General features: G+C 49.1%; 1 protein-coding gene across 1 annotated transcript in view; it reads left to right on the forward strand.

Annotated features, from left to right (window-relative positions):
* Nucleotides 1-25,642, forward strand: part of ZMAT4 (zinc finger, matrin-type 4) — a 187,914-nt gene that overhangs the window by 81,382 nt on the left and 80,890 nt on the right. Inside the window, exon 4 of the mRNA XM_015414212.1 lies at nt 15,263-15,490. Within this exon, the coding sequence (XP_015269698.1) occupies nt 15,263-15,490 (228 nt within the window). The remainder of the gene's footprint in view (nt 1-15,262; nt 15,491-25,642) is intronic.

Consider the following 25,642-nt stretch of genomic DNA (forward strand, 5'->3'; position numbering starts at 1 on the left):
ATAGGAATTACCAAAAAAAAAAAAAGAGAAAAAGAAAAAGAAAAGGAATCTTTGTGCTCCTCTCACTGACAAGGGCTGCTGAGAGGGAGCGACGGGCGGTAAAATCTTCAGGTGGTCTGCATCATCTTGGGGGCCGGAGGAACTGAGTGATGTCCCACTTCCTCAAAAGCCAGGCACCAGATGGAGGCTCAGGACAGAAATTTTACATGGCAACAACAGTCCCCAGGCTCCCTCTCTGCACTGGAAGGTAAAGAAGCAAGGAAAGAGGTGGTGAGAAATCAAAACAATCAAATTGAGGGCTTTGCTGGCAGAAGATGAAGCAAGTCTACTACAAATAACGCTGCAGGGAAGATAACTCTACACAGCCAGTCACCCCACTTCAAAGAAGAAGATGCTTGAGAGGAGACGGGTAGAGTGTAATGGCAGGGTCTCAGTTAATTACTCTCAGCATCCCACGTTTAACGATGCATCTGCCCATCAATCTCCAATTTTGATATATTTATTTCCTTCACTATGTTTCCCCCCAGAATTAAACCCAAACAAATGGTAACCATATAAACTAAGCTTGTTATTCCTGTTTGGCCCCCGAATCTGTTAAACATCTTCATTATGTTGTATGCTCATTTACTTTTCACCCTTTACCTATATGTATGGACTGGTAACTTCCATTTCACTGTATCTGAAGAAGTGTGCGTGGTTGCCACAAACAGAGGGCTCAGATATAAAAGTCCTCTGCAATCAGTTCGTACTCCCGATGAACCGATGGGACCAAGGAGAACCAAATGGACCCCGAAAAAAGCTCCAGAAGTTGGTGAGTCTCAGAGCCCTGAGAAAACTCAACCACGTCGCTGCCCTTTTGCCCTGCCTGAGCCAGCCGCCACTCATGCCGGGGACGCTGGCCACTGGCCGCAGTCTCTGATGCCCGACCACAGATGCGGTGCCAGGGCAAACGTGCCCCGCAATTCGAAGACACCATGGCAGAGTCTTGCCCCACCACCCAAACAGCCGTTGTGTCTGTCCTCTCCCGAGCACCCATAGCAAGCCGGGCTGCGTGCACCACCGAGGGGCCGTGGCCTGAGCCTGCCGCTGCCACTGCCCTCACCTGAACGCATGTCGTCACCCGGCCTCCGTGCAATCTGATGACGGGCGGCCTGGTTGCTTCAGTGTGGGGGGGGCTCACCCGATCCTGCCACCACCGCTGCCCTCACCCAATCCTGGCTACAGGCTCCCAGCTGCCCTGCGCCTGGATGACGGCTGCACCACCCATTCCAGCACGCGAGGGCCGCCTCCGGCCACACCTGATCCTGCTGCTGCCGCCGCCAACAACTACATGCAGCTGGCTAACCTCTCACTGGGCGGGGTCCAGCGTGCTGCCGGCCCTGAGGCTGCTGGAGGTCACCCAGCCACTCCCTCGCCCCCAACTCCAGGGGGGTCACATGGGGGGAATGATCAGGAGACTGGGAGGTGCCTCCATTGTGCCATGCTAGGGGACGTTGTCTTCCTCCACAACGGGCTTTGCTCCTAGTACCTTGAATAAAACTTTGTTGGTCTTAAAGGTGCCACTGGAGTCAAACTTTCTTCTGCTGCTGCAGGCATGGTTGGCTTTGACTCTAGTAGCACCTTAGAAAACAACAAGAGTTTCAGGGTGTAAATTTTCAAGAGTCAAAGATCCCTTGGTCAGATACAATAGAACAGAAGTGGAAATCTGAGTCCTTTTCTCCGAGGCAGAAAGTGTGAAGGGTGTTGTAATAAACCATCATCCAGTTGGAGTGTCTCTTTGGGGAAGGATAAACTGTGTGGATGATCTTGGCTTGCAACAAGGAACAATTCTTGGTTTACAACAGGAAGTTGGTTCCTGAAAAGAAGCAGAAGTTTATATGATTATCTGGTTTGAGATTGGGGGAGGTCAAACCAGCCACAGAAGCACTGTTTTAAAATGCGATGTATCTTGAAGTAGTTAATATTTGCCATTTTATTTCTTTATAAATATAAATCTTATGATTTGTTTTAAAATGTTGCTTTCTTACTAGGGATGGGCACAAACCAGAAAAAATTGGTTTGTGTCAGTTTGTGGTTCTCGGCCAAACCACAAACTGAACCACAACCTGAATCGAACTGGGAGATTCATTTCGTGAACTGAACGAGTTTATGATTCATAGCCCCGCAAACCCAGTTGAAAGGGACTGGAGTCATGAATCATGAACTGGAGTCCCTTTCAACTGGGTTTGCAGAAAGCCTGAAAAACAGCTGAACCATGGGGAGAAGTCTGCTCCCTGCTGCTCTGCTGTTTCGGGCTTTCTTGTACAGTCCCTTTAAACTTTACGCAGCTGAACAATAGGGAGCAGGCTGCTCCCCGACAGCTGTTTTTGTGGATTTTGCAGGGAATAGAAAGGAGTCCCTTTAAACCCCTGCTTTCTGCTCTATGGAACTGAAAAAGGACACGAATATCAGTGTTACGTTTTAGTATACAGGACTTGCACCAAAGTGAAGTTTTTTAATTGCCTTAGGCTGTTCCCACACAGGGGTGCAAAACAGCACCTCCACTGTGGAGGCAACAGCAAAAGGGCAGAAGCGTGTGGGGGCATGTTCCTCATGCCCCATCCCTGCACCACTGGTTGCTACCACCACCTCCCCCCCCCCATTGCATCAGTGGACAAGTGCACCAGCCCTGCAAGAATCTTGCTGCTGCCCCCAGCCTGGCAATCCTCCCTCACCCCCAGCAGTTGATCTGTGGCTCACAGAGGAGCTCAGGCTGAGCTGTTAAAATAAAGTCCTGTTACAGAGCGGGGGGTGGGGCCGAGACAGAGTGTAGCACCACCATTTTGAAGGTTGCATCAGACTCCACCCCCTACACAGATGGCTGCAAGCAGAGCCTCCACACAAAGACTCTGCCCGGGCCATTGCATTGTTTCTGTTTTAAGTCAGAGCAAAGGATGTTTTTCGTTGCTCCATCTTAAAGGGGAAACCCCTGGGAGCCCCATGAGCACTGCTCAGAATGAGAAGGATCTCATGTGGAAGATCTTTTAAAAAGTGGTGAGGGACAAGGTATGTTCCATATGGGGGGGGGGGATCCCTGCGTGGAAGCAGCCAGGGGTGCCAAAACAGACCCTTGCCGTAGCAGCTAGGATTGTGGGAATGGGTAGGAACAGTGTCTATATTCTCTGTTCCTGCACTGCTCATTGCTGCTGCTGCTGTTCCCCACCTCCCATTCCTCCCCTTTCTCTCTGTTCCACTGGGACCAAGGCCCTGAAACCCAGCCTGTAGCCAGGATTTTTCCCCAGGGGGGTGCTAATTAAATTAACATTTAATTGTGAGCAGGGGAACCTCTTCTTCTTGGCACCCCCCTCCACAGGCTGCTTTCTAGGCTGCAGGGCCTGGTGAATGGGGGCAGCAGCACCCCTAACTGAGCAGAGGAGGAGGCCTGGCCTTCTGGGGTCTTTTGCCTGGCAGGCGGGGTTCGGTGGTAGGGGTGTGCAAAAAAAGAGTTCGGCCAATTCGGATTTGGCCGAGTCGGGCAGAATCAATTTCGGCTGGCAGTAAGATTCCCGCATGTCAGTTTCATCAGTAGGAGCCATTGGGGAGTCTTTGGCCAGCTGAATGCCAATTTCAGCCCCATTATATCCTATGGGTCATTGAAGTCAATGGCGAAAACATAGGATATATTCTGGGGGCTGGAGGGGAGGGGGCTAGAGGGAGAGACTCCAAACTTGCAGAGCAGCTGATGGAGCCTCTCCCCAAGATACCAACCACGTTTCAAGACCATTGGACCAGGGGGTCCAATTCTATGGGCCCTCAAACAGGTTGCCCCATCCCCTCCATTGTTCTCTGGGTGGGAAAAAAGATACTTTTTCCCCACCATAGAGAACAATGGCAGGGATAGGGGCAACCTGTTTGGGGTCCCTTAGAATTGAACTCCCTGGTCCAATGTTCTTCAAACTTAATCGGTATCTTGGGGAGAGGCTCCAGCAGCTACCCTGCGAGTCTGGAGCCTCTCCCTCAAACCCCCTCCCCTCCAGTCCCCAGAATATACCCTAGGTTTTCGCCATTGACTTCAATGGCCCATTGGATATAATGGGGTTGAATTGCCGCCGAAATTCGGCAGCAATTCGGCCGCAGGCCGATTCAGATCAGAGAATCTGAATCGGCCTGCAGCAGCCCGAAAGGGGTCCGAATGGGCCATTTTCGGGGGTGCATTCGGTTCGGACGAACCAAATGCACATCCCTACTCGGTGGCAGGCAAGTGAGGTCCCCCTCAGCATGACATGGCAGTGGTGTTCTGGGGCTCTGTCTGGGGTGGCCAGGCTGCTTCCCCTGGCCTCAGAGCGGACAGGGAGTAGAGGCCGGCCATGTACCCAAGGGGGCTGAGCATGGCTTGGGGCGAGGCTGTGTGCTCTACATGTTCAGAGGAGCCGGAGCTGCCAAGCACACATGAGCCCTTTTGAGACTGGCTCACCGGGTGGGCAGCAATGACAGAGCCACTTCTCTCCTTCCTTGGCTCCGAACTGAACTGTGATGCCCACTCAGGTGGCAATTCTTCCTTCCTGCCCAGCTCTGAAGCACCACCCCTGACTGACTGCCAGCGCCAGATGGGGGTGTTGCAAATACAATAGGGGCACCCCCAACACCCCACCACTGGCTATGGCCCTGCATGAAACCTCCATTTCCCCCCTCTTAAACCCTACAGGATGGAGTGAGGAATGAACAGCCTCTGTATAGTAGATCTCTAAGCCTTAGAGTGTGTGTTGGCATCAGCTGGCTGTGGGGGGGAGGTGGGGCATCCATTTAAGGAGATGGATAATGAAGCTGGAGGCCAGCCCAGCCAGACCTGATTGGCAATAGCTTCCACTCATCAACCCAGGAGGCAGGGAGAGAAAGAGGCGGGCACACCTCAGGGAGTCTCCTTCATAAGGGCCAGGGACTCAGGCCTGGGAGCACATGCTAGCCCTCCAGCTGGCTAACCTAAGCTACAGGGGAATGCAGGAGACAGAGAAGAGGAGGACCTGGAGTGCTGTTAACCCCTTTCTGTCAGTCCTGAGGCCTGTTGAGGCCCCCACAAGAAGGCTCTGAAGGGTGTGTCAGTGCTGCCTGATCAGGGGACGTTAAGACAGGGAAAGAGAAAAGCCATTTAAAGGACTAAGAGGGGGGAATGGTATGTGGCAGCAAGGTGCCCTGCACTGTTTTGAAAGTCGAGCTTTCCATTCTCCACGTAGTGTTGATAGAGGAAGTGTCCACACGGACATTCCCCTGCCATCACTTTGCAGATATCCCTTGGAGATGGATTAAGATAGGGTTTTTTTCCCCCCTGGCTTAAAGGGAAAAGCTCTGGAACACCAATGTCTAATGGTTGCCCCCCACCCCCACCCCTTTAGTGCAGCAGCTTTTTGCTTTCCGCACTGGGGAAAAATCCCCAAGCGGAAGCAGTCTGTGTTGGAGCCCTACTGGGAAATTATGACTGTCTCGCTTTCTTCATTTGTTTATTTACAAATTTAGCCTTCTATAGGGCATGAGTAAAGCAAGCCTGCTTTTAGTGAAACCTCTTCTCTGCTTCCTAGATGCTACCTTCAGATGATGTATTTAAAAAAAAAAAAAAAATCTTCTGAGCCGAGCTATGAAAAAGACACAGGACAATGTCTGGATGATATTCAAGACAGATGGTTCACATGTTTGTATTTCCACATGTGAATAGATAAATCATGACGTTAATAGCAGGTCATGTTCTTTTTGAGTCGGGTCTGGGTGGTGTGTGATGCAGCAGTGGGGAACTTTGTCTGGGGGCCTGTAGTGGATCTCAGCAGCCCTGTTCCTGGTGAGCTTTCAGAAACAGGATTTCCTTTTCGCTACGCAATGCATGCATCTGAAGGCAGACTCGGGCCCCGGTCACACGGGCTGGAAAATGCGCGCGCGGGGGGGGAGAAGCGTGGCTGTTTGCCCCGGAACAAAGTAATGCACGGCAGCCCAATCAGACGTTGCGTTGAGGTCCCGTGGTTAGGCCGTTAGGTGCCGATCACATGGCTAGTCTGCAGTGCCGCAAAGAAGCAGCATGGTGCAATCACATAGGCAATCGCGCCGCAGCGCTTCAGTGGCAAACGGGATTTTTTTGTCTCACCAAAGTCTGCGCATGCGCATAATCATTTGTGCGCATCCTGTGGAGACTAAAAAAAACACATCCGGTTTGCAACGGGACATGGGCGGGTGCCAGATGCCCCGGGTTTCCAGCGGAAACGCGATCAGATGCCCGCCCTTGCCCCGCATTTTCCGGAAACTAGTACCTCGTATGTGGTGGTTTTTTACTCCGCATCTTCGGCAACAAGCCACGGGTTAGCCACGAGTGCACTACACTTCCCAGATGTTGTGGTGTGATCACGCCAGGAAAATCTGCCTATCATCCGTGTCTTCAGCGTGGCAACTTCTCCGTGTGAACGGGGCCTCAGATGGTTTGCTGAACACAGACCTGCCACCAAAAACAGCTTTCCTCTGTCAAGTTCTCTCCTGCCTGCAGCCACACCTCCAAATGTCTATAAATGACACACACTATATACACCGATGCCATGTACATTGTGTAAAAAATATACAACATACATATGGAGTCCAAACAAACTAATGGCAACCCTTCCCCCAAGGATTAAAACCATTGACAAAAAAAGGTGAACAGATTTAAGAAGAAACAAAATAGGGAAAATTCACTAATTGCTGTCAACTTAGGAGTGGAAGGACCAGCCTTCCTTTAAACTTTATTGGCTTCCCTTGGCTGTTTGCTCTGAAAATTCCTCAACTGTTTGCTTCTAATTTCAGTTTAAGTAAAATGTCAGGTAGAAATTCGAAACCTGGGTTTGACTCAGCCCTTTTGCTGAAATGTCAACGTACATTTCAGTACAGCCACTGTAGGGTCCTCTGCCTTCTCAGCCATACATTTTCAGCAAGCAGCAGATATAAATTCTGAGGATCCTACCAGCCATGGCAAGTTATGTTGTTCCAGTCCCCTCCAGGGCATCAGCAAGCTAATAAACCAGGAGAGGGCTGACCAGAAGAACAAAATCTTTAGCTTTATAGCCAGAGGCACCACAAAACAACATGTCTGACAATAAACTCCTGCAGTTGTACAAATGTGTAACAGTCATTTCTTTATTTATGAGGTGTCAGATACCCAAAATCTCCTACGCAGCTATTACAGAGAATCCTAAATGCTGGAAGGGAGGAGAAGATCAGGGTTGATTATTTCCCTCAGGCGGTGGAAGATACTACGTATGTCATTGGCTTGCAACATTTCCCTTAAAGAGCTATTCCCAGTAACCATTTATACACTGCAATGTGTGTAAAAGGGGGAAGGCCTGGGGCAAGTTGGGAAGGGATGAAGAAGTATGAGGGATGCCAGCCTAAGTTTTGAGAGTTCAGCAAGAACCAGGCGTATACTTCAAGCCCCTGTCTTGAGAAGCATCTGAAAGCAGCCTGACTGTGAGACACACCAAGAGGTGCCACCAGATGTGCAGAGCAGTCCAAAGAAATCGATGGTTTCAGGTTTCTCATCCTGACTGTTGTGGCTGAAATGTCCTCACGTTGCTCTTTCTTCTCCTTGGTATGAACTGAATTCTTGACCCTCTGTTTTCATGTTCTTTCACATTTCCTTTCACTGCGCTTTCCCTATAAAATTTACAGCATTTTTTCAATGTTATTTGTGCAACGATAAATCAGGCGCACACATTATTCATATGCTGTATGTATAAATACTGTGTCCGCCGCAGATAAAACCTGTGTAATGTGCACAGATACAAACAAATATATAAAGTCTACAGTGAAGACCGGAGAAGGAAAAACCATGGACAAAAAATGTAAATGACTATGTTTTGGACCTGCAAGGACGAGTGGGGGAGGGGAAATCCCGTTCTCTGCCCTCTGCTGCCCCCCCCTTCTCCCCTCCTGCTCCATCTTGATTGCCTGACACTCTGCCCTCCCTCTACTTCGTCTCTCTTTCCACTTCCCTTGCGGTTTTATTTCTCCTCTCCTGATCATCTCCAGCCTCTGAAAATCTTTTTTCTTCCCCTCTGCCAGTCACTTCACCTGTTCCTTCCTTCCTTCCTTCCTTCCTTCCTTCCTTCCTTCCTTCCTTCCTGCCTGCCTGCCTGCCTTCCTGCCTGCCTGCCTGCCTGCCTTCCTTCCTTCCTTCCTTCACCCACTGCTGGACCTCCTGAGGGCACCTGGTATTTCTGGCCACCGTGTGACAGAGTGTTGGACTAGATAGGCCTTTGGCCTGATCCAACATTGGCTTCTCTTACGTTCTTATGTTAAGAGCAGAGGTCCCTCAGTGGCTCTTAGCCACAAGGTATAGATTGGAACTCTCGGTCTGGGGCAAGGGATGCTCTGGCTTCTTGGTGCTTGGGGGGGGGGGCAACAGTGGGAGGGCTTCTAGTGTCCTGGCCCCACTGCTGGACCTCCTGAGGGCACCTGGTATTTCTGGCCACCGTGTGACAGAGTGTTGGACTAGATAGGCCTTTGGCCTGATCCAACATTGGCTTCTCTTATGTTCTTATGTTAAGAGCAGAGGTCCCTCAGAGGCTATTAGCCACAAGGTACAGATAGGAACTTTCATGCTGGGGCAAGGGATGCTCTGTATTCTTGGTGCTTGGGGGGGCAGCAGTGGGAAGGCTGTCCTGGCCCCACTGCTGGACCTCCTTATGGTTCCTGGTGTTTTGGGGCCACTGTGTGACCCAGAGTGTTGGACTGGATGGGCCACTGGCCTGATCCATCATCGGCTTCTCTTAGGTCCTTCCCCACCCTCCAGCAGTGGGTTCAAGACAGAAGGAGGAGGAGGAGGAGGAGGAGGAGGAAGAAGAAGAGTAGGGAACCAAACCCGGTTTTCCAGCTTAGAGCCCTCCACTCTTAACCAAGACACCAGGCTGAAGGGAACATGGCCCCCAGGAAAATGTTCTTTCTGCGGGGCTCATAAACACAGGGACCCCGATTCATTGCAAGCAGAGCTGTTTGAGGAATCGCTTCTTGTTCCTGCGAAACTAATGGGTTGCTTTCCTTCCCGAGAGCTCAGTGAGAGGGAAATCGTCTGGATAACTGATGTTCCCCCAAAATGAGCAAAGGAAGCTTCTTTCTCTTTTAAGGCCTAGCCGGGGACTTCTCTGACTGTCTCTCCATGTTTGTGTACACTCTGCGCAACAGGGCAGCAGAGGCAATTAAGAACATGCACAGTCAGTTAAAAGCTAGTTATGTGGATTGGGTTTTTTAAAAATATCCGCACGTGGCCTTGGGTGCCTGGTAGAGGTCCCACGAGGCTGGTGTGGTGCGGACAGCATGCCCTGCAATGCAAGGAGGTGTCCACGCAGCCTAGTAGTCTGTGAAGCCAGAAAGTGGCACGCGCTATTTGGAGAGGTGCTGGGGGGCGGGGGCGTAGCGGTGTCTGCAGTCTCTCCTCACATCCAATTTTAGTGCACCGATGAGGGCGGTTTGGTTTACCCACATACGAACGAGCCACCAGGACATTCAGTCTTCTGCCTCTCATGCGCCATATGCCGCAACTGGGGGGGGAAGGAGGAAACAGAAGTCATGATGAAAGCCTGCAGGGTTTCCAGCCCAAAAGCAAAGCTCCAGGGCACCTTGCGGGAGCCCCCCCCTCCCCCAGAGGACCCAGAACTCCATCTCCACTTTCAGCCGCCAGCTTCGAAACCTCTTCCTCTCTCCTTCCCTGCCGGGCAGAGAATGTGCAGGTGCCCAGTCCACAGAAGCCCAGAGGAAGCCAGAAAGCTTTTTCATGTTATCAGAGTGCTGGGCTTGTCTTTTTTTGTTAACAAAAAGGTTTCTGGTAGGCCTAGCTAGATGGGCTCCGGGATCATTGAGGGTTTTTGCCTTCCTCTGGGCCTGGACACCACCCCCAATACCCTGTGTAGCTGTTCTTTTTGGTAACTGGAGATTATGCCTTTTGTTTACTGTATGTGAAAACTTCTTACCTAAGTATGAGTTTGTGCATATTTCTATCTCATGCTGTGTCAATGGTAAATAAAAAGTAAAACTGAAAACCAGAAGTTATTTGACACTACCATCATACAATAGACATCCACCACTTTCCCCTCTGATATGCTTGTAAATTATACGAAACATGCACTCAAATATGCAAGGGAAACTTAACTCAGTCACACTGTAAGCTAGTGTGAAGTGTCTGGAATACTGCAGTGAAAGAATCAAGAGAATATCTTGTTGGGTACACGAGAAACTGCAAGTTAAAACACTTGTGACAGTAGCTGGAAACTGCAGAGCTCAGGGAATGTTATGCCTACCTTTGATGACGTCACGACGTAGTGAGCAGGCTTTCCATATAGGGGGCAGTGGCCTGCCTGCCTGCCTGCTCTGCTTCTTCCATGGCAGCCCCTACGGTTCTCTTTTTCTTATCCCGCCCTGCTCCCACTCCTCACCAATGCAGCTCCTTCTCTTTTTTTGTGGCAGTGGGGGGGGGGGGCTTGCAATCGTCGCACACCATTCTGAGTTGCTACAGCAACCCCAAGTACCACCTGTGGATTTCCCCCCATGATATTTGTGTGTGCACTGAGATCACTGTTGGGGGGAGGATTAGCTCCCCAGCTTTTAATTATTTTTCATGTTTTTCTGAAACTTGAGGGGAAATCCAGATTTGTGTGAATATATTCCTTGGTTGTGGGTGCCCCTCCTTGAATATTTTTTCATCCCCATGGAGGGACATACTTGACTATTAGATGTTATTAGTTGGAACTTTAGCTCTTCCCTGATAGCTAGATAGATAGATTCCAGACCAGTAGTTGTGTGCTGAAGAAAAGCAATAGAAAATCTTCTTGCAGTGTAAAGACTAATAAATTCATTTTAGTAAAATCTTGTGGGTAGCTGGCACGCCAACCAAAGAATTTGGGAGGGCAGAGACAAGCTCTTTGGCAGTGTACCAACGTGCAATGTCACTTCCAGTATGAAACTGTGACATCATCATGTCCAGGCAATGCTCTAGGATTCACCCAAAATCCTGTGGTTAAACCAATGCAATGACATTTCTTCCAGTGTTGCACATGATGCTAAGGTGTTCCTCCCTCCATTTTCCTGGGCTGCTGAGAGGTGGTGGGGAATTGAGTGGGGGCCAGGCTGGGAGGTCTTCTGCTATAGTGGGAGACCTAACCCCCTTTGTCCGGGGCCAGAACCCACTTTGTCATATGCAATTGGCAGTTACCCATATGTATATGGCCACATAAAGACAATGATATGCACGTACCCCAGACTAAATTTTCCATCAGTAGAATGGAACTTTTCCTGCCTCCCAGTGCACCCCACAGACCTCCACAACATGCTGCTCTTGGGACCCAGAAGAACAACATTGGGGGGGGGGGTTTGAAATAGGAAGACTTGAGGCATCAGTTGAGGGATCAGCTGAGTCTGCATCCAACCCCATGTTTACATGTGATGGCAAACAGAAGGACAGTGGGTGATGGGGGAGGACCAAAGGACCAGCATTTCAAACTGTAGGTATGTAAGATAACATTTAGGGATGTAAAATAAGTTCTCAGATCCATTAGTTCAGTTCAAACCACATTGGTTCCAAATGGGTTCCTTGAAGCCATGGGATGGATCTTAGTGACTCTCAGTGTTTGAAAGACAAATAGATGTTGATATGAAGTCCGTTTTCCTCCGCCCGCCCCCCAGCTGCTTTCTTAAAACAATCCCTTTATGGTTTTTGTTTCTTTCTTTTGTAACGTGAATAGTCCTTATGGTTCCCTCCGGACTCATAATACCAAGTGTCCTATTGTGATCGGTAGTACTGTTACTGCAATCGTCAGCTGGTTGTCCCTTTGTTAGGTTAATGGCTCAGAATGGTTGGATGACGTTTTATCATTTTCCTTTATAATATTGCCTTGACTGCTATAAATTCATGCATACTGCCCTATACTTAAGCATCCTTCCTCAAATCCTTGCCAAAGAATTCCTGCAGAATAAAGCATTCAAATGCTCCTGTTTATGCAACTTTTCCTCCCCCCTTTTTGGTATATGATGGTAGATTACCTCTAGCCACATAGCCCCCCTCCCCACCGCTCACATACTCAGCCATGGGCAGCACAGAACCCAGGTAGCCTCCAGTGTGGACTAGATGCCCTGCTGGCCCCCCTGTCTCAGGAAGGCTCAGTTTGCATGATTCTTTCTCCCCTTTTTGAGGGGGAGGAAATCATACAAACTGGGTTTCTGCATGAGTGGATGCAGGACGCAGGACGCAGGGCTCATTCCACATCTTTTCAAACCTGCTCCCAAATGGAAGTCCTAATCAACGTTCAGATCCAAGATAAACAGTAAAGTGAATTTTTTTTCATTGCATTTTTGTGTGTGTACATGTGCGTGTGTATGTGCCCATAACTAGAAGCCCTGGTGACCTCTGGCGACTCCTTTTTGGGGCACGGAGGACATTCAGAGAAGTGGCTTGATAGCCTGCCTCTGTGTCCCAGCTCTGGTATTCTTTGGAGGTCTCCCATCCAAGTACTTGCCAGGGTCGGCCCTGCTTTGCTTCCGAGATCTGACGAGGTTGAGTTTGCCTGGGCTATCCAGGTCAGGGCAGTAATGTGACTTTGTTAATTAGCATGTCAAATTAAAAAAAACAGATAGGAGATGAACCTACAAGGTCATTGCATTACGGGAAAGAAAAAGAAGTTGTGTTCTAAGGGGTAAAATGAGGTAATTGGTAAGGGAAAATAAATGCTGCCACAGAGAAGAAAAATTTCCATCTTTCCGCAGTCAAATGCACCAAGGATCTCATTTCCCTAATGTGCTTTGATCGTACCTGTATGAAAGATCAGCTTGCTTCTTTCCTCTCTTCCTCAGTGGCTCACAGATCAGGGCTTCAGAAAAATAGTGCTGCAGGGTGGGGTGTTGCCATTCCCAATACCTGGTGCCTTGTAGGCAGGGGTCATTTCGTAGAAAAAGAGCTAGGGGGACTCATTAGCATAACTCATTAGCATATGCCACACCCCCTGACATCAGGGGCCCGGCGGTGGACCTGCAAGGCCAGCGGGAGTGCGAGGAAGCCCCGCCAAGGCCCTCCCTGGCCCCAGGCAGGCAGGGGTGGGGAGAGGCGGGGAGGAAGCAACTTACCCTCCCGCTTCTCCTGCCTCCTCCTGGCTGAATGAGGGCTGGAAGCAGGGTGGCCGGAAGCAGGGGGCGGGGCTTCGTCATGTGCCCCGCCCCCGCATCTCACCCGGGGGAACTGTGATCCCCACGTTCCCCCCCGAAATGACCTCTGCTTGTAGGATTTCTTTTCTTTTGGGCTGCTAGAGGAAGAGTTCTGTTCAATTGTGGAAGTGTTAATGTCATAATTGTGCATATGGAATATGTTATTTCCCCCCCCCCCAAAAAAAAACCCCTCTAAGGAATCAGGTAATCAAGGTTCCATCACCTTGAAGTTCCCTCTAGATGTGATCTCATTAAAGTTTCGTCAGAAAAGGAAAGAAGCCTTTTTGATGTGGGAAAGAAATCAGATTTTAGCTAAAAATGTACCTATTTGATTCTGCTCCTAAGAAATGTGCTTGCTGAGAATGTAAGATGAGAAACAATTGCACAGTCTTTTATCTGCAATCAAAGTAGGAGGGGGTTTCTTCGCCAATTGCCCGGATTCACTGACAATTAGAGGTGTTATTTTTCTTTTTGTCATGGACTTTAGGATTTGGAACAAGATCCTTATGGCTTGAGGCACCAGATGCTATGCTGAAAATTTGGTGCCTCTACCTCAAACAGTAGCCCACCCCAGATACCCACAGATCGATTCTCCATCATACTCTATGGGAACTGGTCTCCTCAGGGTATAATGAAGCACCCAGCAGAAATCCCACCCCACCACATTGTGATCACCCTTGACGCACGCCCCCCCCCCTCCAAACCAGGGGATCCCCCAACTGGGGATTGGCAACCCTACCCAGGACTATGCGCTCCAGTCTCAAAGCCCAGGCATGTGCAGTATCTACCCCTATGACTGGCAGGAACTGTGAAGGCTCTGGATTGGGTGCCTACCAGGCACCGTCCACCCTTGCCTGGGCAACAGAGCAGAACATTCAACAGTTTACTAGGTCTTTACATTTGCCCTACTCTGGCCCTGACTTCCAGTGGGGAAGTCTATGCAGGCATGGCCACCTGTAGCCCTAGTTTGGCGAATTTCACCTCATAAAGAGGCCTGATTCTATAGATGATTGTCCTCCTATCACACAGTTGCATCCAGAGGGAGTTTTACAATCAGTCACAACAGGTAGATCCAGGTCGGTAGCCGTGTTGGTCTGAAGCAGTAGAACAAAGTTTGAGTTCAGTGGCACCTTTAAGACCAACAAAGCTTTATTCAAGGTGTGCACTTTCGTGTGCATGCACTGCAGAAGTGTGCCTTGCACACGGAAACTCATACCTTGAACAAAACTTTGTTGGTCTCAAAGGTGCCACTGGTCTCAAAAATTTCTAACAGAGGCATTTTTGGTTGATCTAGTTATTTTAGTCTTATTTACAACACTACAGATCTTCTCTTCAGGACCACTGGTGAACAGGCCACACATTTTCAGACTTTAAAATCACCTTTCTGTTTCTTGGCATGCCAACAGTTACAATCAGATCAGTGCCACATCAGCTGCCAACTACCTCACAGAAGGAGCAGAAGAGAGAACAGTTTCCCTGGGGTTGAGGGTCCAACATGTTATGTTTTCTGTGGGATGTTCCTGGGTCACGTGAAGAGTTGTGTTCTGTAATTCCCCCCATGTGTGGGCCTGATTTGCATCAGGAATGTAGTCCATGGGAGACAGGGGGCTTAGACCTCACCCCATGTCATTTTCCTGAACTGAAATGACAATGGGGGCACTTTTCCCCTGGTTGTGGAAATGTCACATGTTGCTCATCAGTACATGTGCAGCCCCCAGTAGGGCAAATAGTACCTCAGAGGCCATTTCAAGTTGAGAAAGTGATTCAGGGGAGAATGTCTAAGCCCTCTGTCCACACTCCATGGCTTCAATCCAGATCAGGTACATGTGCACCGGGAAGTGCAGAACTTCCAAACATACCTCTCCACCTGACCCAGAGACATCCCCAGGAAAAAAAATGTGACAGGTAATAAGGCCTATTAACAGAAGAATGCCATTCACTTCTAACTGTGTTATGTTTATTCCCTGTAAGCTGCCTTGGGAGCAAAGTGCTGCAGAAGAGTGTTGTATAAATTTGTAAAAAAAAAAATGAATTGATAACCAGAACAGAAACTTGTGTGGTCAAGTATAAACTTCGTTTCTTCCTTTTACAGAGACAAACCTGAGTTCCCTAAAGCAGCCACGTGTGGATAGCACTCCGGTGGTATCTCCACCCCACCAGAGAAGAGACTCTGACCGGTATTGCCAGCTCTGCGCAGCTTGGTTTAATAACCCAATGATGGCACAGCAACACTACGATGGGAAAAAACACAAAAAGAATGCAGCCCGGGCCGATTTATTAGAGCAGCTAGGGAAGACGCTCGACCTAGGGGAGTTAAGAGGTAAGTGTTGTTTGACTTGTCGATCATCAGCATGAAACACCTGGCAGTCTGGGATATTTGTGCTGTCTCCTCAGCCCTGGAATTATAACTATGTGCAGGTTGCTCTGTGTGCAGCAAGGCACAGTTGTGGCATCCCACTTGGGTCCAGTGGTTTTCATCAACCATGCCAGGCTCTCAGGCTAGCAAATACGTCAGGACAGGCAGGCAGGCAGGCAGGCAAGAGGTTATTCAGGGAGCAGGTAGTCCAAAAACTTTTAATCTGGCAGCCCAGAAGGTTAACCTGATGGCTTCCCACAGTGACAAGGGAGTGCTGTGAATTTGGGAGCTTTACATCAGATAGGATTGGGCTGCTTCTGTCTCCCAATTTCCAGGGCTCAGAGGATTCTAGGCAGTCATGCAACTTTCCCCAGCATGCATTTCCTACAGTTCCCTCTTTTGACCCGGAGCTTCAGTGCTCTAGCAGGGATCCAGTGCCTGATCTGCAACACACTCTCATTTTGAGCCATCATTGCAAGTCCTTTTCTGTGTGCGTTAACAACCATGGTAAAATTCACCAGAACCACACGGGGAGTTGCTCTTTCCACTGGGTTATAGGCAAGCACACTTGAGTACCTGCAGGATCAAAAGCTTACAAGGAAACTACCACGTCGTGTTGGAAGCATAAAGTATTTAATTGTCTTCATTAAGTATAATCCTCTGTATCCACATGGACCAAAGTGCCTCCATTATAAAGGGACCAAGCTGCATGTAGCTACTGTTTCCTGTCATCAGGGAATCATCCCCAATCTGTCCTGTCTTGCTGTGACAAGTCTGAATATGTTTTCCTTTATGTTCTGCCCCGGGGTGGGGGGAAAGGTATTGTTTCTGAGAACTGATGAACTTCAGCTACATTAGTTAGGGTAATTCACATTCCTGCCCCCCTGGGTTCATTAGCTAGTTCTCATACTAGCTAGTTCTCATATGTTTCCTACAAGGATTCAGCCAAAACTATTGCTGAATTATCATCAAACTGGAACTGGCCATATGTATGTAAAGTAAGCTTTACCTTACATCAAGGAGACAAAGGGGGCTTTGATTTCTAACCCAGAAACAATTACTTCTTGTTATGTGTCCCCTGTAACAAGTAAATGATAATATTAGGTCACCTAGAGCCATTGCTTAGACTGCAATTGTATGTCCTCTGTGTGTTATAAACAATAAATCTAACCCTTTTGTTTGGGAAGACCTTGTGTTCAGATAGAGGAGAGTCTAAAAGGTTTATCTCACCCGACATGAATGTCTAATCCAGGAGTAATGGCAAAACTATCCATGTTTAATGTATATTAAATGTGTATTTTATCCTAGCTCTGAAACTGGATTGACTACATTGTTGGCTACCCCCTCTTGAAGTAAGGAGAAGGGTAAAATCTCTTCCAAACATCTCGGGGATATCACAGGATGGATCCTTGGGAGGATGGCAGGGCAGCATAGCTCAGTTTCTGGTTCCAGGATAAAGGAGACTGGCAGTACCATTCTGAGCAGAGCTGTACCCTTCTAAAACCATTGGAACCAGTGGGTTTAGATTGGCGTAACTCTGCTTAGGATGGCACTCCTTGTCTCTGGTTTTGAAGCCTCTAGATGCTTGAGGATGTCATGGCCAATGTGCCAGGGAAAGAATCAAGCATTATGCTCTCTTGAGTGATCAACATAATGCTCAACTAGACCACTGGGAGCTATGCTAAATGCAGGGTCCCTGAGGCAGACCCACATCTGTATAGGTTTCTATTTATGGTGTCCAAGGGCTGAGACCTGACACAGCCAGGGCTTAATGGGTGCCATAACTGGCTTTAAATCATATGGATAGTCCAATGTATCCATAGTGCCACAAGCCCCAAACTGGCCTAAGGGAGATTATTCCATAGGATACCCAGGTAGATGTTTGGCTCTGTCCAAGCGACTGGAAATCCAGACAAAATTCCTTCTTTCTGTGATACACCTTTGAAGCAAGGAAACAGAATCTAGAGTTCCACCACTTCACCAACCACCCAAGGACCTTCACTTTCTTATACGCTCCCAGCAGAGAGGCAGAATGGAACCAGAGTGCAGGGCTCTAAGCCAGAACTCTGGTCCTTTAAATTTTTGTTGACAAAATATTTACATCCCCCTCTCTCCATGTGGCTCACCCTAATTCCATTAAAACAGAAACCACAAACATAATATAGTAACAATAAGACTACTAAAGTGAAACATAGAAGTACCTCTCAGATAAAACCATAAAAGCCACAGCAGATAAAACATAAAGGCATCTAAGATCAGTTAAACGCGATAATAAAGATCGTGAAATAGCTTCCCCCTAAAATCAGCAGCACAAGGCGAAAAAGGAGGAAACTGTAAATGGGTATTATGGGGGACAGGAGGAGCAGTAACCTAAAAGCTTGGAAAATAAAAAAAGTCTTTGCCAAGTGCCTAAAGGACTGTGGATTTGGTGTCAGGCTGAACTATGGGTCGTTCTCAACTCTCAGGAATGAGGCTCCCGGCACTCAGAAGTGTGCTTTGGTGCTTTGGTTCACAGCTGAGCTGAGGCCCCTCTCTGAACAACATCTGGTGTGCCTGGGAGCTCTCCTTGGTCCTGCAGAAGCCAGCCTCTCTCAGCTTTCTGGATCTGGTTCTCTGGAGATTACTATTTGGCTGCCTCCGCACAGGGACCTTCCCTGAATGTACAGCCCCATGCCTCCTCTCTTGAGAGGAGAGTCCATGTGTCATTGCGCTCATTCTGAGCACCTCTCCTGGGCTTCCCCTTTGATCCAGACCTCCTTTAATTGAGATCAAAGGAGCCTGAGGGGTGGTGGGGCTCCATGTGGATGCTCTGCCTGTTGACTAACACCATGTGAATCCAGCTCTAACCAGGCCACCTAAAAGTTTATTCTTGGGCCCAAAGGCTCCCTACAGCCTCTACAGGAAACTAGAAACCCTCTGATAAAAGACTAGACAGGCATCTAATTGAGATCCTATAGTATCTATGAGGACGTGTGTGTGGAGCGGAGGGGGGGTTGAAGGAAAATGCCCCCTTTCTCCAACTTGGTGGTTCTGTGAAATCTCACCAGGCTCTCTCAAGGGGGAAGGCATTTATGAGTTTCACTGGGGCTCATTCCTTTTGTTGTAGGCACTCCACCAAAACTCCTCCTTTCCCTAACAAAATCTGTTTATTGTTATAAAGTTTCCACTTAATAACACACATCTCCAGAGTCTGAAAAAGCGCCATCATGAAATATCTCCAGAGTCTGAAAAAGCGCCATCATGAGAAATCAAGGAGAACACCCTGGGAATTGTTTTTAATGCCTTGAACTTCCTGTTGTCAAGTACAATTAACTAGAAATCCATCAAATGTAGAGTGTTTTATCCATTTATGTTTCACCAAAGGGAATTGAAAACAGAAGGCTTTCCTGGAGCTATTGGTGCACGTTATATATATATTTTTTTTTAATGTGTTTTTTTTTTTGGCACTCTGCAAAATGCAGGTTGAGTTTGTAGATAAATCACATATTATTAAATCCTTCTGTAATGGGCAGCATTCTTCTCTTGGGATAAACACGCGCCACAAGTGTTCTGCAGAATATATTAAAATTTCAGAGATGGAGGGATTCTCCTCTTGCCTGCCCCAAGGCAACAAATTCAGCAACTGAATCCCTCATAGTAATGTTATCTGTGAGATGGAAATAGGCGTTTCTCTTTATTTGTTAAGGCGTACATTTGAATTTCATTTTATGTCTTATTCTAGCATTAAAACCACATCTTTGAGTCTAGACTTGGTGGGCCTTATTCTCCGGTGCCCTCTGGTGCAGAACACCTGTAACTACACCATAAAATGGCCTCTGTCAGATCTCTCTTCTGCATTAGGGGAACCTCCAGCAAGTTAACAGAATTATGCCCACAATGTCGACTGTCCCTTGGAATGAATAGTTGCCAGGGGAGACCTGTTGAACACTGCATTAAGAAGTTTGCCATGATCTGAGTACTGTCAGGTCATAACCACAGTCATGTGCCCAATACCCATCCTGACGATACATGGCAGGCTATGTGCCCTGTCCGTAACCAAGACAACTAAATGGAGTGTTCAAGTGCAGTATACCTTTGAATACCAAATTTTGGGGATAATAATTCCCTATTGCCTCCTTCTTTATTCCTTTCTTGAGACTGATTCCATGCTACACAGCTCCATAGGAAGCCCCCAGGGTAACTGACAACATATTAGCGAAATACATTAACTAAATAAAAATACAACCATGCATATTTAGCTATATATTCACATATACACACACACACACACAAAATCCCCAGCAGAATAACCGGTAAAATCACTGTGCAACCGAGAAGATCTACATAAAATACTTAAACATTCACAGGGATAAGATGGTTTTCAGGGACCTCTGAAAAACCAGGATGGAAGGGGCCTGTCTAACCTCTCTGCACGCCCGTATCCACAGGGGGGCTGATGAGGGCAACACCCCTGAATATGCCCAGCCTCTCAAGGGAGGGAGAGGGGTGGCGTTTCCAGGTCTTCCTGATTATGTAACCAGCTTCTCAGAGTTTAAGAAGCTGGCTGTGAAAGCAGGAAGACCTGGTGAGGCCGCACGGCAGTCACCATCTCCCTCCCCTCCAATGGGAGCTGGAGCCACCGGGGGGGGGGCGGACTTGAGCTCAAGTCATTCTGCGGCTCAGGCTGCCATCAGAGTCAGCAAGCCGCTGCATGGATGGAGCTGCCCCCAATTTGCCCCTCCCCAAGCAAAAAAATTCTGGCTATGGGGCTGCCTCTCTGGAAGGAGAATTCCACAGTGAGAGTGCCATGAGAGTCCCCGCCAGCTTTTAGAGAAAGCCCCCGTCCAATGATAGGAGGGTCACATGCAGGTGGAGGTGTTCCTTGTGCGCTTCTCAGAGGCATCCGGCTGTTTACGTCTGGAACCAGAATGTTGGACTAGATGGATCTTTGGTCAAATCCAGCAAGGATCATTGGCTTGAACCCTGTAGCCAGAGACAGGGAAGCCCCTTTCTTCTTTTTCAGTGAAGGACAATGTGGAGCAGGAGACCCCGAAGCTGTAGAACCACCATTGGACCTGTGGTGCAGGAGGCAGCTTTGCATTCCTGTCAGGGGTTTGATAACTCTTGCAGTCAGGTATTGGGAGCTGTGATGCTCCCTGGATTCCCTTGAGCCGTGCTTTCGCAGACTGCAGTGTAGGAGGACGGCTTGCTTGGCTTGAATGCTTCCTATACACATTCCCTCTTAGGGAACAGAGTTCAGCCCAGCCTTGTCCTTGACATTGCAGCCATTGATGAATGTGGAGGGCTTTTTTCAAGGGCACATAAATATAAGATTGCCTTATACCAAGTCATACCCTTGATCCATCCAGCCCAGGGTTGCATCCACACATCACTGGATATTGCACTATCATTGTGGCGCAGCGTTCCTTTGCAGATGGATTACGCAATCCAGTTGTGAATGATTGCTGTAGTGCAACGAAAGGGCCATATTTGGTGTTGTGTGGATCCAGCCCAGTCCAGCTACTGAGACGGACGATGGCTCTCCAGGGCCTCAGGTAGAGAAGGATGTTTTCCACAACCTGCTGCCAAAAGATGCCAGAAATGGAGCCTGGGACCTACGTATGCCAATCAGGTGCTCTGTCGCTAAGGCACAGCCCTTCCCTTTCATTCTGTTGATTGTAGCATTATGGAGTGGTGTTTTGAGCTGTTTCCAAAGAACAGATGACTGTCTCTCCCTCGGCTTTGGTGTAGCCTGATATTTGATGCATATTGATGACTAAGTGATGTTCTCAGAGCTAGGAATGCAAGTCACAACTCAGTGGGTGAGGGTGGAAAGCAGTTTCCCCCCTGTGCGTGCCTGTGGCAGGAGAGAAGCTGCTTGGCCGTTCCAGAGGCAGCCAGCAAAGTCTACATTTTGCAGCTGGTTAGCAAGACGCCGTCTTGGGTCCGATTTCAGGGGCACGTGGCTTGCTTTGTGGGGGAGCAGATACTGTTTCAAACAAGAGCCTTGCTTGTTGGGATGCTTGCCTGGTTCTCCCCCATACTCGTACCTTTCTACAAACAGATACTGCAAAACACCACAAGTCTTCCATACAGTCTCTTTACCAGAGCAATGAGTATGTGAAAGGCAGCCCTTGAAATGTCCTCCGTCTCTGGGAGTGGGAAGCACAAAGCAATATGAATCTGCTCAGTGCCTCCTGTGTATAGATTCCTGGGTGCTTGAGTTGTGCTGGGTCATACGAGTCCCATTATATTTTGCCTACTTTGTCTTCTTCATCTGGAAACCAGGATTGCTTCTGAGGAGAGGGAAAGGGACATTTGTTTAAAATCAACAGTTGGTTGTAGAGGAAGGCCCACCTTTCCCCCATTGTTTGATGTCCTCCCAGATATCCAGCACTTTCAAATGATCAGGTGCACGTCCCACAGTTTGACAAGGAGCTTGAACAGGGTATCATGTGATATGGGGCCCCTTCTGGGTCTCAGCACAACATTTCTCTTTACAGACCTGCACAAAGTTTTAGTGGGTTCTCTAAGAACCCCAAAGGGTACTGGTTGCTGGAACATTTCTGAACCTCTGGTGCTGATCATGTTTGAAATGGGGGTGTTCAGAGTGCAAATCCCCCCATTTTGAGAGTGTGGACCCAATAGGAAACTAGAGATGGGGCTCCTTTCCTCCTTTCTTTTTCTTTCCTTTCCTTCATCCATATTTCTGTCCCCTGCTTTCTGCTGCATCGTCTTTGCACATTTATTTGTATTGAGTATGCATTTTGCACAGATTTTATGAACAATTTGGATGGAATTATGCAGCTCGTGTACCTATAATATCCATATGACATATCTTAGTTATTTCTGCACAAGTAATGCTGAACAGGGCCATGGTGGCTTAGAGAGTAAGATGCTGAGCTGCAGACCAGAAGGTCTGTAGCTTAGCAGTTCAAGACCCTAGTACCATGTGACAGAGTGAGCTCCCGTCTCTGGCCCCAGCTCCTGCCAACCTAGCAATTCAAAAGCAAGAAATTGCAAGTCGAGGTAACAGCATTCCATGCACCTCAGAGTTTAGTCATGCTGACCACATGACCATGGAAATGTCTTCGGACAGCGCTGGCTCTTCGTTTTGGAAATTGAGATGAGCACCATTTCCTAGAGTCGGATTTGACTAGCTTTCGAGCAAGGGAAACCTTTACTTTTTTAATGCTGAACAGTGTGTACAATTATGAGAAAATGTATTGCATAGAAGCAGGAAAGGATGTGAAAGTAGAGAGTTCAGTTCAAAACAGCATGCTTACGAGGGGAGACCCTGCACCCTTTCCCTTCCCTTCTTTACAACTAACCTGGGGTGAGGCTGGAGCAGTAGGGACTCCCAAGTTCCCTCCCCCTCCCCTTCCCCTCATAGCACACAGAAAAAGATTGACATATCCGTAGTGCAAATTCCATAATCTACTCTACTGGATTTAGGAACTGGAGAACTATATTTCCTCGGGGTACTTCCACTTGGGACTTTGCTGCTGTGACATTTCTTTAGATGCTCCAGATGTAGGAGAAAGAAGAATTTTGCTGTCTCCACTGCCTCACTGCCAGGTAAATTTGGCAGACAGACTGGGGGGATAATTTTAATTTACACTGGTTTTTTGCAGGCTTTTCTGTTCAAGTGCTCAGGAGAAGGAGTCTTGGGGAGTGCTCATAATGAAATGCTCTAAAAGTGAGTCTGAATTGAGGTGATTTTAGGGGAGCTTCCCCTCCCCCCGCAATCTGAATTCAGTCGCGTCAAGCATTCAAAATATTGTGTTACGTATGTATGGAGAGGGGAGTTCAGCTTTCTCTGCTTTCTTTCCTATAAAGTACTGAGACTGAGGCATAGCGTAGTGATTCCACTCATACTTTACCTAGAAAACTAGAGATACAGTAGCCGGCCAGAGGCCCGCTAAAATACAAGTACAAACCACACCCCCAACACTCACACCCACACCCATGATAGGATATTTACAGTCTGCAACCATAGGGTCCCTTGAGGATCCAAATGAGCCGATAGGCTGGTTCTAAGATCCTCTCCTAGATGCGAAGCTAGGCTAGTTCGCATGGCCACGTGTAAGGGCGACCGCATGCGTGGTCACCATTAGAACACAACACCCCTCCCTCCATGGTTTGGATCTCCCCTAGCAAACATAGTCCTTGAGGTATGTGGGTCTCCATCATTCTCGCATTGAGCGGCGTACTACGGGGCACGGGGCCCTGCTGTCTGGTGCCGCTCCTGTGTTTTCTGGGGAGGGCACTGGAGGTTCTGCCGGGGCTGGCGTGCTGCAGGGGTCCGGGCCGCGGGCCGGCTCCAGGTTGCCGCCGACGTCTCTCTCCATTGAATCAGTTGGCAGTAGCAGGGGTGGAGCAGATACATTCGGCTCCTCCGAGTTCCAGTAGTCGTCCTCGCTCTCTTTGGGTACCTCTGGAGCAGCTGGGAGGATGCGGTGACACAGCAGGTCTATATGTCGTCGCAGCAGCTGGCCGTCATTGCTGGACACCTTGTACGAATGTGAGCTTGTCACCTGGACTACCTTGGCTGGAACCCAGGTGGGGCCTCAGGCATAATTACGGGTGTACACTGGGTCTCCTGGAAAGAACCCCCAGGAAGCTTCCTGCTCCTCTGTGACCGCACTGTGCTCCGGGGCTCTATCAGGATGGAGGCGGTCTAGCGGGGAGGTAGGGCACCATCCCATGAGTTGCTCCGCTGGGCTGCGGCCTGTGGTGGAGTGGGGTGTCATTCGCTGACTAAACAGGAAGGCTGCCAGCTTGTACTCCCAGTGCCCCTGGCCCATGCAACGCAGGGAGTCTTTCGTAGTCCGGACCATGCGCTCGGCTTGGCCGTTGGTGGCGGGGTGAAGAGGAGCCGAGCGGATGTGTCTGATCCCGTAATACTGTACGAACTCCTGGAACTCTGTGGAGGTGAAGGCCATGCCGTTGTCCATCACTAGGGAGTCTGGTATCCCGTGCGTACTAAAGATCCACCACATTGCGCGGGTGGCTGAGTGAGATGATGTGGAGGGCACTGGGATCACCTCCAACCACTTGGTGTAGGCATCCACCAAGATTTAAAAAAAATGTCCTTGGAAGGGCCCCTGCAAAGTCCAGATAGAGCCTAGTCCAGGGTTTGTGCGAAGACTCCCATGGCCGCACCAGCGCCCTCGGTGGCTCTGGCCATGACTCCTGGCACATCTGGCACTGCTTCACCTTGTCCTCAATTTCACTATCAAGACCCGGCCACCACATATAACTCCGGGCCAGGGCTTTCATCCTTACAATCCCCGAGTGATTTTCATGCAGGGCTGCGATTACTCTTTTTCGCAGAGGTGCGGGCGCCACTACCCGGCTGCCCCAGAGCAGGCACCCCTTGTGCGAAGACAGTTCATCCCTCCGGGATGAGAATGCTGTAAACTCTGGTCGGACCAGACCGGTGGGCCACCCCCCTCCCCAACCAGTCCAAGACCCGGGAGAGGATGTGATCCTGGCTGGTGTGCCTTGCTACCTCAGAGACCTGGACCGGGTGGTCAGGCAGGTCCTCCAGCAGGGCGACATGGTGCGCAGGGGCCGGATTGGGGTCGCAAGACAGCAGGGGAAGACGGCTCATTGCGTCTGCATGGCCCATCGCTTTACTGGGGCGATGAACCAGCGTATACTGGTATCCGGCTAGAAAGATGGACCATCGGAGTACTCGGGGGGACAGCATTTGCGGGGTCTGGCGGTCTGGGGCCAGGAGGCCCAGCAGTGGCTTGTGGTCTGAGCCCATGGTGAAGGGCCAGCCATACAGGTAGTCATGGAATTTTTTAACACCGATTGCCAAGGCCTCTTTGTCAATCTGTGCGTAGTTGTGCTCGGCCGCGGAGATGGTGCAGGAATAGTACACAATTGGAACTTTGCAGCCATCGTCCAATTTGTGCCCCAGGACCGCCCCCACCCCATAGGGGGAGGCATTGCAAGTCAGAATCACCAGAAGGGTCTTGTCGAAATGGGCGAGAACCGCATTGGAGGACAGCAGTTCCTTTACTGTCTGGAAAGTGGCAGTGTGCTTGGGACCCCAGGTCCACGGAGCATTCTTGTCCAGGAGCCGGTGGAGTGGTTCCGCAACTGCAGCTTTGTGGGGCAGGAAAG

This window comes from Gekko japonicus, unplaced genomic scaffold, assembly GCF_001447785.1.
Source record: "Gekko japonicus isolate JY-2015 unplaced genomic scaffold, Gekko_japonicus_V1.1 scaffold9, whole genome shotgun sequence".
NCBI classification, from domain to species: Eukaryota; Metazoa; Chordata; class Lepidosauria; order Squamata; family Gekkonidae; genus Gekko; species Gekko japonicus.